Source organism: Artemia sp. Qi Xiang Cuo, chromosome 3, assembly GCF_049724085.1.
Source record: "Artemia sp. Qi Xiang Cuo chromosome 3, ASM4972408v1, whole genome shotgun sequence".
Taxonomy (NCBI): Eukaryota; Metazoa; Arthropoda; class Branchiopoda; order Anostraca; family Artemiidae; genus Artemia; species Artemia sp. Qi Xiang Cuo.
In genome coordinates, this window is record NC_142796.1 from 59,084,016 (window position 1) to 59,100,598 (window position 16,583).

The following is a 16,583-nucleotide window of genomic DNA, read 5'->3' on the forward strand; positions in this document are numbered from 1 at the left end:
TCCTTAGAAAAATCTACGAAAATTACAGCAATGAAGAGTCTTAAGACGGGCCCATGGAACTAAAAACGTTTTATTTTGACGCCCTTGGTACTTTAGTGCGTGCATCAGGGACGCATTTGTTCTTTGACAACGGAAACAATCCCTGTTTAGTAAAAGGAAACATTTATATATTTTAAGTTAATGCTTAGAGACATTCGAAAAACCAATTCTCTAATATTTATCCGATTCGAATTGTGCTTCAACGATTAAATTTTTAAAAATTTCCAAGAAGTGTAATGACCGGAAAATGAACAAACAATACCTTCAAGTTATTCTTTTTATATTTCTAGTTAATCTCAAATTCAAAATTTATGGATATGATAGAACAAATTACACAGAATTACCACAGAAAAACTACAGAGTTTATTTGGAAAAGACGTTGTGACTAAAAACCTTTTTTTCTGTCTACTTACTTGAAATTTCATTAAAAAAAAAAAAAAATAAGTTTTTGCATTTTTTTTATTGATTTCAAACTTGGCACAACAACAACAGGTAAATAAAACAGCAGTTAAGAAGGCGGGGTTATTTTGTTTTTTTTTTCTGTATACCCCTGATGAATAACGTAATTTTTTAAGAAAACATGCTGATTGACGTTAAAAAAAATAAAACGAGCAAACTTTTTTAACACAAAAGTATAGGGTAATGACCTTTCTTTTTTCTCTTTCGTAGGACTTAGGACCACATTTGAAGTAGGTACTATAACTCAGTAAGTTCCATGGGGAGGGGTTTCCTTTCCCAGTATTTTTACTCCCCCCCCCCCTGAATTTTTCAAACAACATTTTTAGCATTTTCATTGAAAAATCGTTTTTTTTTGCATTTTCACTAAAAAAATCGAAAAGCATTAAAATTACCCATCCCCTGATTTTACAACATACATTACTCCATCCCCTAATTTCTATGAATAATCACCATTGGAAGTACAATTTTTATCCCATATTTAAATAACTAAGTAATAGAGTTTTATTAAATATAATAATTTATATTGCTGTAGGTTTCTTAAAGTTAGATTACAAGTTATTGAGAAAATCTATTAAATTACAATCATATATTAAATTCATTTGTGTGTTTGCTTTCGTTTGTTCCCGTACTCCCATATAACTCCCGCAACTAATTCAAACAGAAGACGTTAAATAATATTTGAGTTGCATTCATATAATATGTTCTAAATAATTCCCTTGTTCTAAACAATTATAACAGACTTTTTAATAATGATTAAATGTTATGAATTAATCGAATTGTTATTTAAAAATACGGCTAATTTGAATCAGATTGCAAGGAGTGTATAACCCGGGTTCCGACAAAAGAGGGGAGGGGACTTCCGGGCCACCCTCTTCCGTGCAGTATTTATTTGAGGTTTTCCCTGTAATATCATATTTTTTCCATTTACTTTGCCTATTTTTAGTATTTTCCTCGAAGTTGGGCCTCCCCGCAACTGAAACAAAATCTGCACTCAATCTGCTTCAATATGTGTTTGCAAGGGAACCTACGGTGAAGGGATTACTCAGCCCCCCTTTCCCATAGAAGAATAAAAACAAACAAGAAGTGCAGCATTTCGCAACATTTGCCTTCTTGGCGAAACATATTTTTCAAACTTAAGGTCAACTAGTTCCCCTGCTACACCGTACAATTTTTACCCATAGTAGATATGCCTTATGCTGGTACCTTTGTGCGTGTGCGACTTTCCTCTTTAAAAGAGTCATAAAACATCATATTTAAAAGCTTAATGATCACACAGTTGATTTTTTTTTCTTTTCTGTTTTTAATTTATTTCATAACTTAAATGTTGGATTCTACACAGGGTCAGAGCTTGTTTTTACATTCTGGACTAATATCATCAAACAGTTCGTGGTAACGAACTGTAAGTAAGGAGTGACCCGGCTCAATGGTAACCGAAACTCTAGAAAACAGTATTTTGATAAATGAAAGATCTTAAGCCTAACAGGCCAGCCATTAAAAAAAAAAAAAAAAGAGAAAAATATATAAGAAAAAAAAAAAACACGAAAGTGTGGCCAGTGGAGAGAAAAGAAAACAACAGAAACAAAACACCACTGATATTTCAAGTTTATACAAACAGAACGTCTTTAGAAAGGAAGACACCAAATAATAACAAGATAAAAAAAAACAAACAAGATAAAACTAAAAACCAACAAAACACCCACCAAAAAACACCACAAACAATACAAAAAAAAATGTACAATCGGCGCAATCTTATACACGTAGGGATAAGATTTTAATATAGAGTTACTGCAGTGAGGACATCAGAGTAACTGAGGAAAAATAAAAAAACTGTAAATCACTTTAATTATTCAGTTGCGAAATAATCCCTTTGTTAGCTATTACTGAAGCAAATCGTTTTGATCTAACAGGTAAAATAGTCCCCTGGTGATTATTTAAAATCTTTACTCCCTTATTGACAATTGATTCACTCTTTAAAAGGTTATCATAAATTGGGTCAATATTTAAATTACCCGTGTCCCCATTTATGGAAAGGTTAGCAAACATATGTTTTTTAATTTCTATGGCTTCCCTGGCCCATTGGGTGTACCCCTTATCATTAGAAATAGCCAAGGCTTCATCAAATTTTACAAAATGATCTGGTTGAAGCCAAATATGCTCTGCTAAAGCTGAAACGAACACCGAAACTCAATAGAAAAAACCCTACAATTAAGCAAGCCTCCAGAAACTTTCGTTTCAGCTTTAGCATAGCATATTTGGCTTCAACCAGATCATTTTGTAAAATTTGATGAAGCCTTGGCTATTTCTAATGATAAGGGGTACACCCAATGGGCCAGGGAAGCCATAGAAATTAAAAAACATATGTTTGCTAACCTTTCCATAAATAGGGACACAGGTAATTTGAATATTGACCCAATTTATGATAACCTTCTAAAGAGTGAATCAATTTTCAATAAGGGAGTAAAGATTTTAAATAATCACCAGGGGACTATTTTACCTGCTAGACCAAAACGATTTGCTTCAGTAATAGCTAACAAAAGGATTATTTCGCAACTGGATAAATAAAGTAATTTACAGTTTTTTTATTTTTCCTCAGTTACTCTGGTGTCCTCACTGAAGTAACTCCACAATAGCACTCTTTCCCTACGTGGATCAGTTTGCGCCGATTGTACATTTTTGTTTTTTTGTTGTTTTTTTTGGTGGTGGTTCTATTGGTTTTTAGGTTTATCTTGTTTGTTTTTTTTTATCTTGTTCTTCTTGTGTGTCTTTCGTGCTGAAGACGCCTTGTTTGTATACAGGCGAAATATCCGCGTTGTTTTGTTTCTGTTGTTTTCTTTTCTCTCCACTGGCCACAGTCTCGTTTGTTTGTTTTTTTCTTAGAGATTTTTCTCTTTGTTGGTTTTTTCGTATTTTGATACAAATAGATACACCAAAGGAATCAGATTTTAATGCTGATTTCAAATATATAAGTTTCATCAAGTTTAGTCCTACCCATCAAAAGTTACACGCCTGAGAAAATTTGCCCGATTTTTAAAAAAAGGGTGAAAAACCCCCATAAAATTAAATAACCTGAGTGAAAATCACATCATTATATTCAGCGTATCAGAGAACTCTACTGTAGAGGTTTTAAGCTCCTATCTACAAAAATGTGGAATTTTGCATTTTTTGCCAGAAGAAAGATCACGGATGCGTGTTTATTTGTTGTTTTTTTTTGGTTTTTTTTCCCAGGGGTGATCGTATCGAACCAGTGGTCCTAGAATATCGTGAGAGGGCTCACTTGAACGGAAATTAAAGGTTCTAGTGCCCTTTTTAAGTGGCCAAAAAAATGGAGGGCAACTAAGCCCCCTCCCACGCTCATTTTTTTCCAAAGTCACCTGACCAAAATTTTGAGATAGCCATTTTGTTCAGCATGTTCAAAAATATTATAAGTATGTCTTTTAGGATTACTTAATCCCCCAAAGTTCCCGGAGGGAGGGCTGAAAGTTATGAACTTTACCCAATGTTAACATATAGTATTGGTTATTGGGAAGCATACAGACGTTTTCAGGGGAGATTTTTCCTGGTAAAAAGGGGGGGGGGTGGGTCGGGGGTTATATGGGAGGATCTTTCCATGAAGGAAGTTTTCATGGGGGAAGGGAAATTGCTATGAAAGGGACTTCGGACTTCCCAGCATTATTTAAAAAAAGATCAGAAATTAAATATAAAAAACAAGTTTTTCAACTGCAACAGCAACAACATCAAAACTTTAAACGAACAGAAAATATTACATATATGATTGGGTTCACCCCCTAGTCAATACCTCACTCTTTAAGCCAAAGATTTCTTAGTACTTTCATAAGAGCTATTTATTCTAATTAACGGCCTTTGTGATTAAAGGGTCATTTTTAAAGAATTGGAACAAAATTCGAACTTCCACTTGAAGAGCAAGGTATTGACCAGGAAGTGCACCCACTAGGATACGTAGTAAAAATATATGAAAATAGAACTTCGTTACTGGAGTTAAATCTTAAGCTACGTATATTTATTACTAATAAAAATGTTCGTAAATAAAATCAAACAACTTTCGAGAAAGCGATTTAACCAAATAAAAGTAAATTAATATGCAAATTTTTTTTTAATTATTCATGTGCCGTGAGCCAAGATCAAAACCTGCATTTTTTCAAAAACGTTCAAAAATTAAATAAAAAAAACAAGTTCTTTAACTGAAAGTAAGGAGCGACATTAAAACTTAAAACGAACAAAAATTATTCCATATATGAAGGAGGTTACCTCTTCCTCAAGACCTCACTCTTTACGCTAAAGCTTGACTCTCTCACAACTCTATTTTTTTTTAAACAATGAAAAACTTTAGCGTAAAGAGCGAGGCGTTGAGGAGGGGACAGCCCCTTTCATATACGGAATAATTTCTGTTCGTTTTAAGTTTTAATGTCGCTCCTTACTTTCAGTTAAAAAAACTTGTTTTTTTTATTTAATAAATATAAGGAAATAGAAGAGCATTACAATACATACAACAGAAATAGGACAGAAAGTGGGAATAAGAAAAACATATAACATAAGAATGAAACTGAACCAAAACTACAAAACAAATTCTTGAGCCAAGTTCTGACAGGAGATTAATTTCCCTTCCGTAATTGCTGGCTTTGCTTCTGTAATTTTCCTTCGGTAGCCGGATTTTAAGTCATTCAATGAAGCAAATCTTCGTTTTGGCGAAAATTCGGCTCTGGTTCGGATAAAATTAAAAGTTTTTTTTTTCAGACCGGTGAAGGCTGTTTAAAAAAAATAGTGGAAGAGCGGAGTCTCTTGCAGAAATATCTGCTTTTGTCTTTTCACTTCTTTTTGATCAATGTCTGGAAATCACCCTTGTTTTCTTGTTTATTTTTTTTATTATATTCTTCTTTTTTCCTTTTTTTTCAAACGTCATGTATAGCCAGTTGATCTTAGAACATATTTAAAATGTACTATTAGTATTTTTTTTAAGTATACATTCAAAGAAGCCTTTTTTTCAAGAGACGTCCGAATTTTACAGAGTATTGCTTTCAATCAGAAACACCAGCCGGAATTGATATATCAAGGTCCCTTAGTTATTATCTTGACAAAATTTCCACCATTCCGTCAGAACATTGCCTTAGAAACTCACCCTGCTTTTCTGCAGTCAAAAGGTCTCGGATCCTGGCTCTCAGTTTTTGCCTTCCTTCGTAGTCATTACAGTTATCAAGCTAAAAGAAATTTAAAATATATAATAATACAATATATATATATATATATATATATATATATATATATATATATATATATATATATATATATATATATATATATATATATATATATGTATGTATATGTATATATATATGAAAGATATATTATAGAAGAATGTAACAATAAAAAAGTAAAGTTTAATTACTAAAAGTCAAAGGTCAACCTTAAATCATATTCCATGTAGTTAACTTATCAAATTTACACATATGATCAGCTTTCAAATATAGTTAGTTGCTGTAACTTCATCTTAAACATAAATACCAGTTTTTTTTTTTGTTTTTGTTTTTTTAGTTTCTGTCATCAGTACCTTACTGTCAAGATTTATAACCACCTCTTCCTTTTCCAAAAATAGAACAAATTGCACAAAATCCCTAATTATGGCAATTTAAGGATGAAAAGAAATCAAAGTTGAGTTTTTCTTAGTTGAGTCATTAAACTTATCAAGCTAAAAAGTTAAATCCCCATTACTTTAAGTCAAAGCTGAGACTTAAAAATATATCAATATAGCTGATTAATTTGAATAAACAAATTCAATCAGGTTTCAATTATAGCTTGTTATTGTAGCTTCATCATAAACGTCAAAGTTTTTTATTCGGTTTATGAATATAATTCAAAAACTGAATTATATATTGGGCTGTGCCCAATAATAAAAATATTGGGCTATGACCAATCAACAAGACCGTACTTTCAAGATTTATGACCATGTCTTGTTATGCCCCCCTCCCCATGAACATAGGTCAATTACGCAAAAATGCTTAAATTTGGCAATCTAAAAAGCTTCGAAGTTGTGTTTCCCATAGTGAGTCCATACAATTGTCAAGATAAAAATTAAATCCCAATTGCATGAAGTAAAACGTGAAACTTAAAACATCCGCCCATATATGAACGTCCATAACGTCCATAAGTGTTGGAAAGTTGGGACGACTTCTCAGGTTAGTAATACAGTACACAATTACATTTTTTTTATTTATGTAATCCTTTTGTTTATATAGTGTAATTTAATTGAAATTGGACTTCTCATTCTGTATTTGCATGGGTCTGGGGCTATCAGAACAACAAAGATTATTATTTTTATTTTAGTTCATTTATTAAACTAACACACTTAATCAGGTTTCAACTATAGTTAGTTACCAGATTTCAATCCTAAGCATTTGTATAAGATTTTTGTTGTTGTTTTAGAATATAACTTAGTTCCATCAACAGAATTGCATTTTCAACATTTATTATCCTCTCATTTTAAACCCAGCCCTTCCAAAACAGAAAAAAATACACGAAAATATTTCATTTTGGTTATTTAATTTCCAAAAGACTTAAAAACTGAATTTTCAATAGTTTACAGTATTTAAAAATATTAAACTAAAAATTACATCTCAATAAAACACACGTCCATATAGTAAATTTATCAAATGAACAAATTTAAATCAGGCTTTCAATTATAGTTTGCTGCCTTAACTTTATCTTCAACATATGTGTACTTTTTTTTTAGTTTAAGAACAAAATATAGTTTTATCATCAAGACCGTACTTTCAATACTTATGACCGTTACATCTTACACGTAAAATGCCATTAAAAAAAGGACAAATTACCCAAAATTGCTTCATTTTGGCTATTAAATTACCTAAACACCTATTTTTTTTTTTTTTTAGTTGACACTCATTACAATTATCCAGCTAAAAAAAAAAAAAATTTAAACATAAATTCCAGTTCCTTAAAGTCAAGTTTGATACTTGAAAATTATAACATCTATTTAGATAATTCATTTAAACTGACAATTGCAATTACAATTACATTTAGTAGTAATTACAGTTAGCAATTACATTTAGTAGTGGTAACTTCGTCTCGATTTTATAAGCACACTTTTTATTGGTAAAATATTATCTACTTCTAGCATCAAAACCGTACTTCAAAGATGTATGGCTATACTCCCATTTAAACTTTACTTTTTCCTTTACTTTATTAATAAACATGATTATAACATTTCACAATTTACAACTGCTGCACTAGTGAAACAACCTAAGTTTTTGCTGGCGTGCAGTAAAACGGCTAGCCATTTAAAAACACACGAACAAACAACAACTAAATAAACTAAAAAAAAAGGGGGGGAAGCAAACCAAACTCCTTCACATTATCAGTTCCAAATTAACCTCTACCTTCTACCTCCCGACCTCGCTATCCCAGGACCTCCCATCCACCCAACCATCTCCATTCACCCTACAACCCCATCCACCCATTCCTCCCTAAATATACGGAATAGCCAAGTTTGAACGTGGAGCAACCAAAAATATGACCATTTTTGGTCTCATATGGTATCTAGTCCTCGGATATTGCATTAATCAAATTAATTTACTACGTTTTTTATTTATCTATATTTGTCTTGAACACTATACATTTGTTTGTCAAAACATCAACGACAAATAAATATGAAATCACTATAATAATCAAGATGACCGGAGAGAACTAAAGAAAATAAACTGAATATATAATATATTAATTAATATATTTAATATGTAATAATTAATATATATCATATATTATATAATGCGTTCATTTACCTGTTTAGATCGTCGATTTCATCAATGTATATTTAACATTAAAGAAAAAAAAATTATCTCATTATATTACATCAAGGAGGCACACTTATGCCTCTTTAAAGAAGCGACCCAGCACAATGTTAAGCGATTTCCGGTCCTAGCGGTCGCAGAGAGACGGCGGTGATCGCATTTTGTAGCCTAAGCTCAAACTAAGAAACATGCAAAATTCCACCCCCTCCTACTTTATCTTCATGGGGGAAATTTAAAGTTTAAAAAAGAAACTCAGTTTTTTTTTAAAATCCAATCTATTAAATACTTCGGCTCAACAGGCGTCTCCAGAAAAATATCGCAGTCGGCCTTCAGCTTACAGGTAAGTGTCCACTGCTTTGATAACATGCAGTATACCCGCATGCTTGAAGAAAAGTTGAAAAAAGAAAATCTTACCGTGCATTTAATTTAAGTATTCAGGAACTAAAAGCCTTAACAAAAGAATCTTCAAAAGCGGGGGGTTTGGGGAGGCGGCAGCTCCCCAACTTTAACTCCTGACACGATCAGCTAACAGTTAGTCAAGCAATAATAAGTAATAAACTGTACAAAAACGCGCAGAAATTATTTGAAAAAACTACGTTTTCTAAAGAGTTGAAGAGGCTGAGTCACAAGTTCGAACCTTAAAACGTACAGGGATTTGGTGGTACTGTTGGGGGGCGGCCACCCCCCAAACCCCCGTTTCCTTAAATGAAAGGGGCTGTGCCCTCCTCAACGCCTCGCTCTTTACGCTAAAGTTTGACTTTCTCACGACTCTTTTTTTTTTTAACAATAAAAACTTTAGCGTAAAGAGCGAGGCGTTGAGGAGGGCACAGCCCCTTTTATATACGGAAGTGGGGGTTTGGGTGGCGGCAGCCCCCCAACTGTACCTCCTAATCCCTGTACGTTTTAAGGTTCGAACTTGTGACTCAGTCTCTTCAACTCTTTAGAAAACGTAGTTTTTTTCAAATAATTTCATTCAAAGCCAGATATTTAAACGAAGTAAACTATAGCACGGAATAAAAACAAGTTATATAATAACTAATATTGCACTTTTTTACGGGCTCTGTAAAAAGAAAAAAAACAAAGCGATTTAAAGTAGTAAATTGCATTGCTTTTCCAAAACACAATATAGACAATTTGTCAAGACGCGACAATGGCAGTTGAAAACGGGTAGACGGTGGGATATTTTTTTTATTTAATTTAATGGGACATTTGACCAAAGCTCTAAAAATTTTATTTATAGTTGTACTAAAGGGAAAATGACTTCACTGGGTTCAAAATAAAATTTTCAAAAGCAGAAAATTTTGAAATGGGTTCAAAAGCAGAAAATTTTTATATAACCTATTTAAAAATGCAATATATAAAAACATTGAATAATTAAGCGAAAATAAAGGTCAAATTAACTTCTTGCGACAGGCGGGATTGAAACCTGATCCAGATTGTTTCCAGCCGGGGCTTTATCTACTACGCTGTCATAAGGTAACCATTGTGAATATTGAGAAGATAAATGAAATGAATACGGAAGATAAGTAGCTCGTCCCTTAGAGAAAAACTTCTGAATTCTGATGAATTCCCCATGAAAATCAAGAGCTCCTTTAGAGCTACGTCTATTCTTGGACCTTTCTCTTTACCATTTTGTCTCCCTTTTTCTTTATCTCTCTCTTTCTTTCTCACTTTCTCGAACATTCTACACTGCCCTTCCTCTTTCTCGTTTTAGCTCTTCATGGGTTATTTTTAAAAGGTGTAAATGCCCCTTTTAATTTTTGTAACATTTACATAAATTTAAGCCTGCTCATAATTCCCTTAAACATCAAGGTCCAGGGCAAAGTTAAACTTGTGGCTATTTAAGATTGAACTATAATGCCCGGATATGATTTTCAATTGAAAAAATTCCCAAAGTATCCAGAGATATTGATCTGAACTTATATTACTATTGAGTATATTAGCTCCTAGAACAGGAAAAGAACCCTCACCCCACGAGATTAGTCGTAAATAGACATCGAAGGGGTATAAATGACCTCCAAGGAAAAATGTGGACCGTCAATTCACTTTTTCGTCTTTGTCAACCTCTCTCTCTCTCTCTCGCAAGGAATAATAATCTCCCTCCAACAAAAAGTACAACTATCTTTGGAATAAAAAGTGTATATTTTTTTTCAATTTTTTCCATAAAGTAAGACATAACCTTACCCTTTTCCTAGTTTTTTCCAATGATTTTAGCGAACGAAATTTTTGCAGTAATTTAGGGTTGAGCAAAAAAATAAAATGTTAATAAATTTTCTATAAATATAACAGGACTAATATTAAGAATTTTTAAATATCATCAAATGATGTTAAAAAATTTTATAAACTAAGTTGGGTCTTGATTACCTAATATCACTTATGACCTTTTATCAACTTAACACGAATCCCTGTAATCATAGTAGCTATACGTGCGTTCCTATAGTAGCTATAGATGTTTTCACAGGAATACATCAACTAGATGTCATAATTGTGCAAATAAGAGCTTTAGGTAAGTCTATGGCATAAAATTATGTTAAGAGTGATGCCATTTACAAACAAGGGTAGAGGAGGAGGGGTGAGGTATCCCCTCTTCACATAAAAAGCGCAGAATGCCGTATTAATTGTAAAAACATAATACTTTTTTGAATTCCTCTTTATCACACCTTGTTCCCAAGGAGACATCTTTTTTAATCCCCCTTACTATCTTTCCTTAAAATTAGTTTGCAGGCTTGCCCCCCTTTTCTCGGGACATATTAACTAGGTGTCCTTATTTAGACGTTATCCGTACCGATTTAGTTATCACATGGACACAAAAAACAACGCCAGGACACAGCGAATAATTCCAAAGCTAATCACTTTGGCACAGTGACAATAATGGCACCCCTGGTCAGAAAACAAAATACTAAACATGTGCCAAACATGTAAATAAATATATCTGGAATGATATAAAATAGTGTTTATTAAAGTCTTTCCTAAACAGCACTGCTAGTGCTTGCCCCTTCCCAAAGAAATATAAACGACGTTTCTCTTTCATCAATAACATGCGTAATCACAAAAAATCACTTTTCAAAAATCCTCTCCCTTCCTATGAATCTCTTCCGATCAACTAAACTTAAACTCGAACATTTGAACTGGATATTGAAATTAAATTGACTGCGTGGCAGGAACCACATTTTTGCCAAACCACAAGCATTTGCAAATCAAGGTCTTGTCTAAATTTTCTTTGGGTTATTAACAGTCGAAAAGACTACCACAAAATTAAATATCGATAGGGTAGCTATAGGGCATATATTCGTTGAAGTCAGAATTCTGCCACAGATTTAACCGGTTTTAATTCAACACTTTACTCATTCTCAATCATTTTGTGTTCATCTTGGAGTGCCAGTTGTTCCACCGCGCTTTGCAAATTTCCGCCATAGTGTCTCTTCACGCTGCGCATGGGGCGCTTTCACCACGCGTGGCACTTCACATAGTGTATACAGTTTTTTAAGGTTGACAGCCCTTAGTTATAACTACGCACAAAAGTGCACGGTTTCTGGGACCGATCCAAGGAATAGTTTTAGTGGCACTTACCCTCCAAACGTTGAGTCTTATATCAATTATAGTGGGGCAGGGGCTGAAACACGAACGAGGGAAAGCAAGTTTTGCTGGGCCACCTCCCAAAATTGATTCTGTAACCGTCCCTGTAATATCAAAGAGACTATTCACATCGTTTTTACGCCGTTGAGCCCTAGTGAAATCGCTTGTCCCTGAAACTCTGTTTACCCAGGCACTTGAACGTCTGTGCACAAAAAAAAACGAGAAGAATAATGGTTGCGGTTGCCTATCTCTAGAGGGACATGGGTTACACCCCCTCTTTCCTGAAACGCCAAGATTTACGTTAAAATACATATTTTTCATATCATAGCATTTTTCCAGGCAGATCCATATACTGTTAAAGGATATTTTTGCCCATTTATTTCCAAGGGGGCATTTCTACCAAGCTCTGGGGACCTCCTTCCGTCATCAGGTATGATTAATATACAAAACACTATAAAATGAAATCTGGTTGCTGTCACTGGTTCCCTGGAGACTTACGCGGCCATATATATTTTTGAAAAATTAGGAAAAATCAGAAGTTCAATTTTTAACGAAAAAGACCCCTTGATACAGTTGCGCGTTTTTTGGTAGTAGCGGATCCAAAACTTAATAAGAAGAAAAGTTGGTAAAAAAAAATCAGCAAAAAATCAGCTAAAAACATGCACTTAAGAAAGCTGCACTTTCCTCTGAATTTATAGTTGTCTTTGGGAATCAACAGATGGTTTATTCTTGAATTTTATGGACAAGGCGTTGTCAAATTTAACTGGTGATTTTTTTCTTATTTAATTTCAAGTTCAAACATGGCAACACCAACGAAATAGTCGTATTGCCCTAAAATCTTTATAATTTTAAAACAACAAAAAAGAAAAATCATAGAAAACCACGGTTTTGTGGCATGAACAGACCGTAGATTAGTCAAAGGGGCAGAAAATGTTTTATTCTGCCTTTCTTTGTGAATTCAGAAAGTCTTCAATGTGTAATTATACTGAGGGCGGGGGAAGAGAGGCACCCAAGATATTAACAAATCATCTTAGACTTTTGGAAAGAAGGTAAATAGCCTCCCTTAAACACAGTGGATGAAGAAGTGTTCAAAACTATATAGACCTGAAGTGGTTTAAAACGGCAACTATTTTTCAGTTGAAATGGTAACAGTATATTACCCTTTTCTCTTTATTACTTTATTACTCTCCTCTTATTATTATTTTTACTTTCCTCTTCTTCTTCTTCTTTAATCATTTAATCTTTTTTACACAAGATTCCTCGTACAAAAGAAAGCATTGTGAGCCAGTGGCTTGTTGTATTTTTTTCAAACAGTTCGTGGTAACGAACTGTAAGTAAGGAGCGACCCGGCTCAATGGTAACCGAAACTCTAGAAAACGGTATTTTAATACAAATAGATACATCAAAAGAATCGGATTTTAATGCTGATTTCAAATATATAAGTTTCATCAAGTTATATAACCTTAATGAAAATCACACCATCATATTCAGCGTATCAGAGAACCATACTGTAGAGGTTTCAAGCTCCCATCTACAAAAACGTGGAATTTTGCATTTTTTGCCAGAAGAAAGATCACGGGTGCGTGTTTATTTGTTTGTTTGATTTTTTTATGTTTTTTTTTTCCAGGAGTGATCGTATCGACCCAGTTGTCCTAGAATATCGTGAGAGGGCTCATTGGAATGGAAATTTAAAGTTCTAGTGCCCTTTTTAAGTGACCAAAAAAAATGGAGGGCAACTAGGCCCCCTCCCACGCTCATTTTTCCCCAAAGTCACATGATCAAAATTTTGAGATAGCTATTTTGTTCAGCATGTTTGAAAATATTATAAGTATGTCTTTTAGGATGACTTAATCCCCCGAAGTTCCCGGGGGGGGGCTGAAAGTTATGAACTTTACTCAATGTTAACATATAGTATTGGTTATTTGGAAGTATACAGACGTTTTCAGAGGAGATTTTTCCTGGTAGTGGGTCTGGGGTTATGTGGGAGGATCTTTCCATGAAGGAAGTTTTCATGGGGGAAGAGACATTGCTATGAAGGGGACGCCAGACTTCCCAGCATTGTTTAAAAAAAGATCAGAAATTTAATACAAAAAAACAAGTATTTCAACTGCAACAGCAGCAACATCGAAACTTTAAACGGAACAGAAAATATTACATATATAATTGGGTTCACCCCGTAGTCAATGCCTCGCTCTTTAAGCCGAAGATTTTTTAGTACTTTCATAAGAGCTATTTATTCTAATTATCGGCCTTTGGGATTAAGGGTCATTTTTAAAGAATTGGAACACAATTCGAACTTTCGCTTAAAGAGCAAGGTATTGACTAGGGGGCGAACCCCCTAATAAACGTATTAAAAATATATGAATATAGAAGTTCTTTACATAAGTTACGTATATTTATTACTAATAAAAACGTTCGTAAATAAAATTAAACAAGTTTCAAGAAAGCCATTTAACTAAATATAAGTAAATTAATATGAAAATTTTATTTTAATTATTCATGTACGGTGAGCTAAGATCAAAACCTGCATTTATTCAAAATCGATCAAAAATTAAATAAAAAAAAAGTTTTTTAAACTGAAAGTAAGGAGCGACATTAAAACTTAAAACGAACAGAAATTATTCCGTATATAAAAGGGACTGTCCCCTCCTCAACGCCTCGCTCTTTACGCTAAAGTTTGACTCTGTCTCACAACTTTATTTTTTTTAAACAATAAAAAACTTTAGCGTAAAGAGCGAGGCGTTGAGGAGGGGACAGTCCCTTTCATATACGGAATAATTTCTGTTCGCTTTAAGTTTTAATGTCGCTCTTTACTTTCAGTTTAAAAAACTTGTTTTTTTTTTATTTAATTAAATTAAAAAATCCAATAAATAACAGTTGCAATGTTTAGTGGTGGAATTTTAAAGCTTATCCAACAAAAGACCAGGGGAATCCGTTTGGTACACAGGGCCCCCAAAAGAAATAAAATACGATATTGTCTTAAGTACCTCTTTATATGCTTCGATATTTTACTTAATTTCTTTGAAAGGAGTGGCCCCAAGACGTCCCATGAGGATGGATGGGACTTAAGTAAGTAAGTAAGTATGTTTTACTTATGATTATTAAGTTCTCTTTTCATTCCTAAACAATAAATACCCACACATATTTCCTTATATCGCCATGCAGAGAGGGGAGAGCGGGGGGATGCTCCATGAGAAAATTTAGGAAGTGCTGTGTTACTAAATAAAAATTTTGAAATCGAGTATAAAATTAAAAATTTGATTTTGGGTGCTACTAACGTTGTATGTTATTCAATTGTTAATATATTATTCAGGTGTTATTGGGTTGTTCGTATCAAGAAGGTTCTATTAGTTTTTCAAGATAAGGCAAAAGAGGGAATATGCCACAAAATGTAAATTTTAATGCTATTTCTGCATTTGAAGGTTGGAAATACAACACATTTAAGAAGAAAAAGAGACATTTATTCATCTTGAAAAACAAACAGAGAATGGGAAAAAATAGATAAAACCAATCAATTAGGCATGTAGACCTTAATTAGGTAAGCTAAAAATTTTAGTTTGATAAAAAAAAAAAGTCACATACTCAGTCAAGAGAACTAAAATGGGTAGTCAATAAATATATTATTTGTGCACATGATCCTCCCCCTATGCAAAGGATTATCTTATCCCTTTATTTCCCAGAGGTCAAATGTATGTGCTCCTATGGTTGTTGTTCAATAATGGGTTAGACCTAGCTAGCCACGGTAACATGTTTGAGACCAATCTGGAAGGGAAAAGCCTATAATGCCCACAATGTACCCATTTACTGATTTTTCAATAGGTCTTCTGTGACTTTTTGAAAACCAGTGAGGTCATATGCACCCCCTCCCCCCCCCCCACCCCAAAAAAAAGTCGATTCTGATCTGGCTTGATTTTAAGTATATTTGTAACTAAAAATTAAAATGGACTAAATTGAGTTTTTTTTCTTGCACACAGAAATCGTATCAAACAGTTCGTGATAACGAACTGTAAGTAAGGAGCGACTCGACTCAATAGTGACCAAAACTCTAAAAAGCGGAATTTGACACCAATAGATACATCAAAAGAATCGGATTTGTATGCTAATTTTAAATAGAGCCTATAAGTTTCATAACGTTTAGTTTAACCCATTAAATGTTACGAGCCTGAGAATATTTGCCTTGTTTTCGAAAAAAGGGGATACCCTCCCTAAAAGTCATAGAATCTTAATGAAAATCACACTATCAGATTCAGCTATTAGTGAACCTCACTGTAGAGGTTTCAAGCTCCTATCTGCAAAAAAAGTGGAATTTTGTATTTTTTGCCAGAAGAAAAATGATGCGTGTTTATTTGTTTTTTTGTTTTTTTTTTCAGGGGTGATCGTGTTGACTGAGTAGTCCTAGAATATTGCAAGAGGGCTCATTCGAACGGAAATTAAAAGTTCTAGCGCCCTTTTTAATTTACCAAAAAAATTGGAGGGCAACTAGACCCCCTTCCACGCTCATTTTTTCCCAAAGTCATCCGATCAAAATTTTGAGATATCTGTTTTGTTCAGCATAGTCAAAAAATTTAATAACTAAGTCTTTGAGGATGACTTGATCCCCCAAAAGTCTCGGGGGAAGGGCTGCAAGTTATGAACTGTGCCGATCGCTTACATATAGTATTGGTTACTGGGAAGTATACAGACGTTTTCAGG

The 16,583-nt window shown here is 33.6% G+C and overlaps 1 protein-coding gene across 6 annotated transcripts in view; it reads right to left on the bottom strand.

The window, feature by feature from the left end:
• The window catches only part of LOC148954345 (uncharacterized), a 361,915-nt gene that overhangs the window by 43,824 nt on the left and 301,508 nt on the right, over positions 1-16,583 (bottom strand). For all 6 annotated transcript variants that reach the window (XR_016141509.1, XM_089086288.1, XM_089086287.1 and 3 more), the window contains one exon: positions 5,633-5,711. Coding sequence is in view for 5 of the 6 variants with exons in the window: in XM_089086288.1 (XP_088942414.1) it covers positions 5,633-5,711 (79 nt within the window). In the remaining variant the exon portion in view is untranslated. The remainder of the gene's footprint in view (positions 1-5,632; positions 5,712-16,583) is intronic.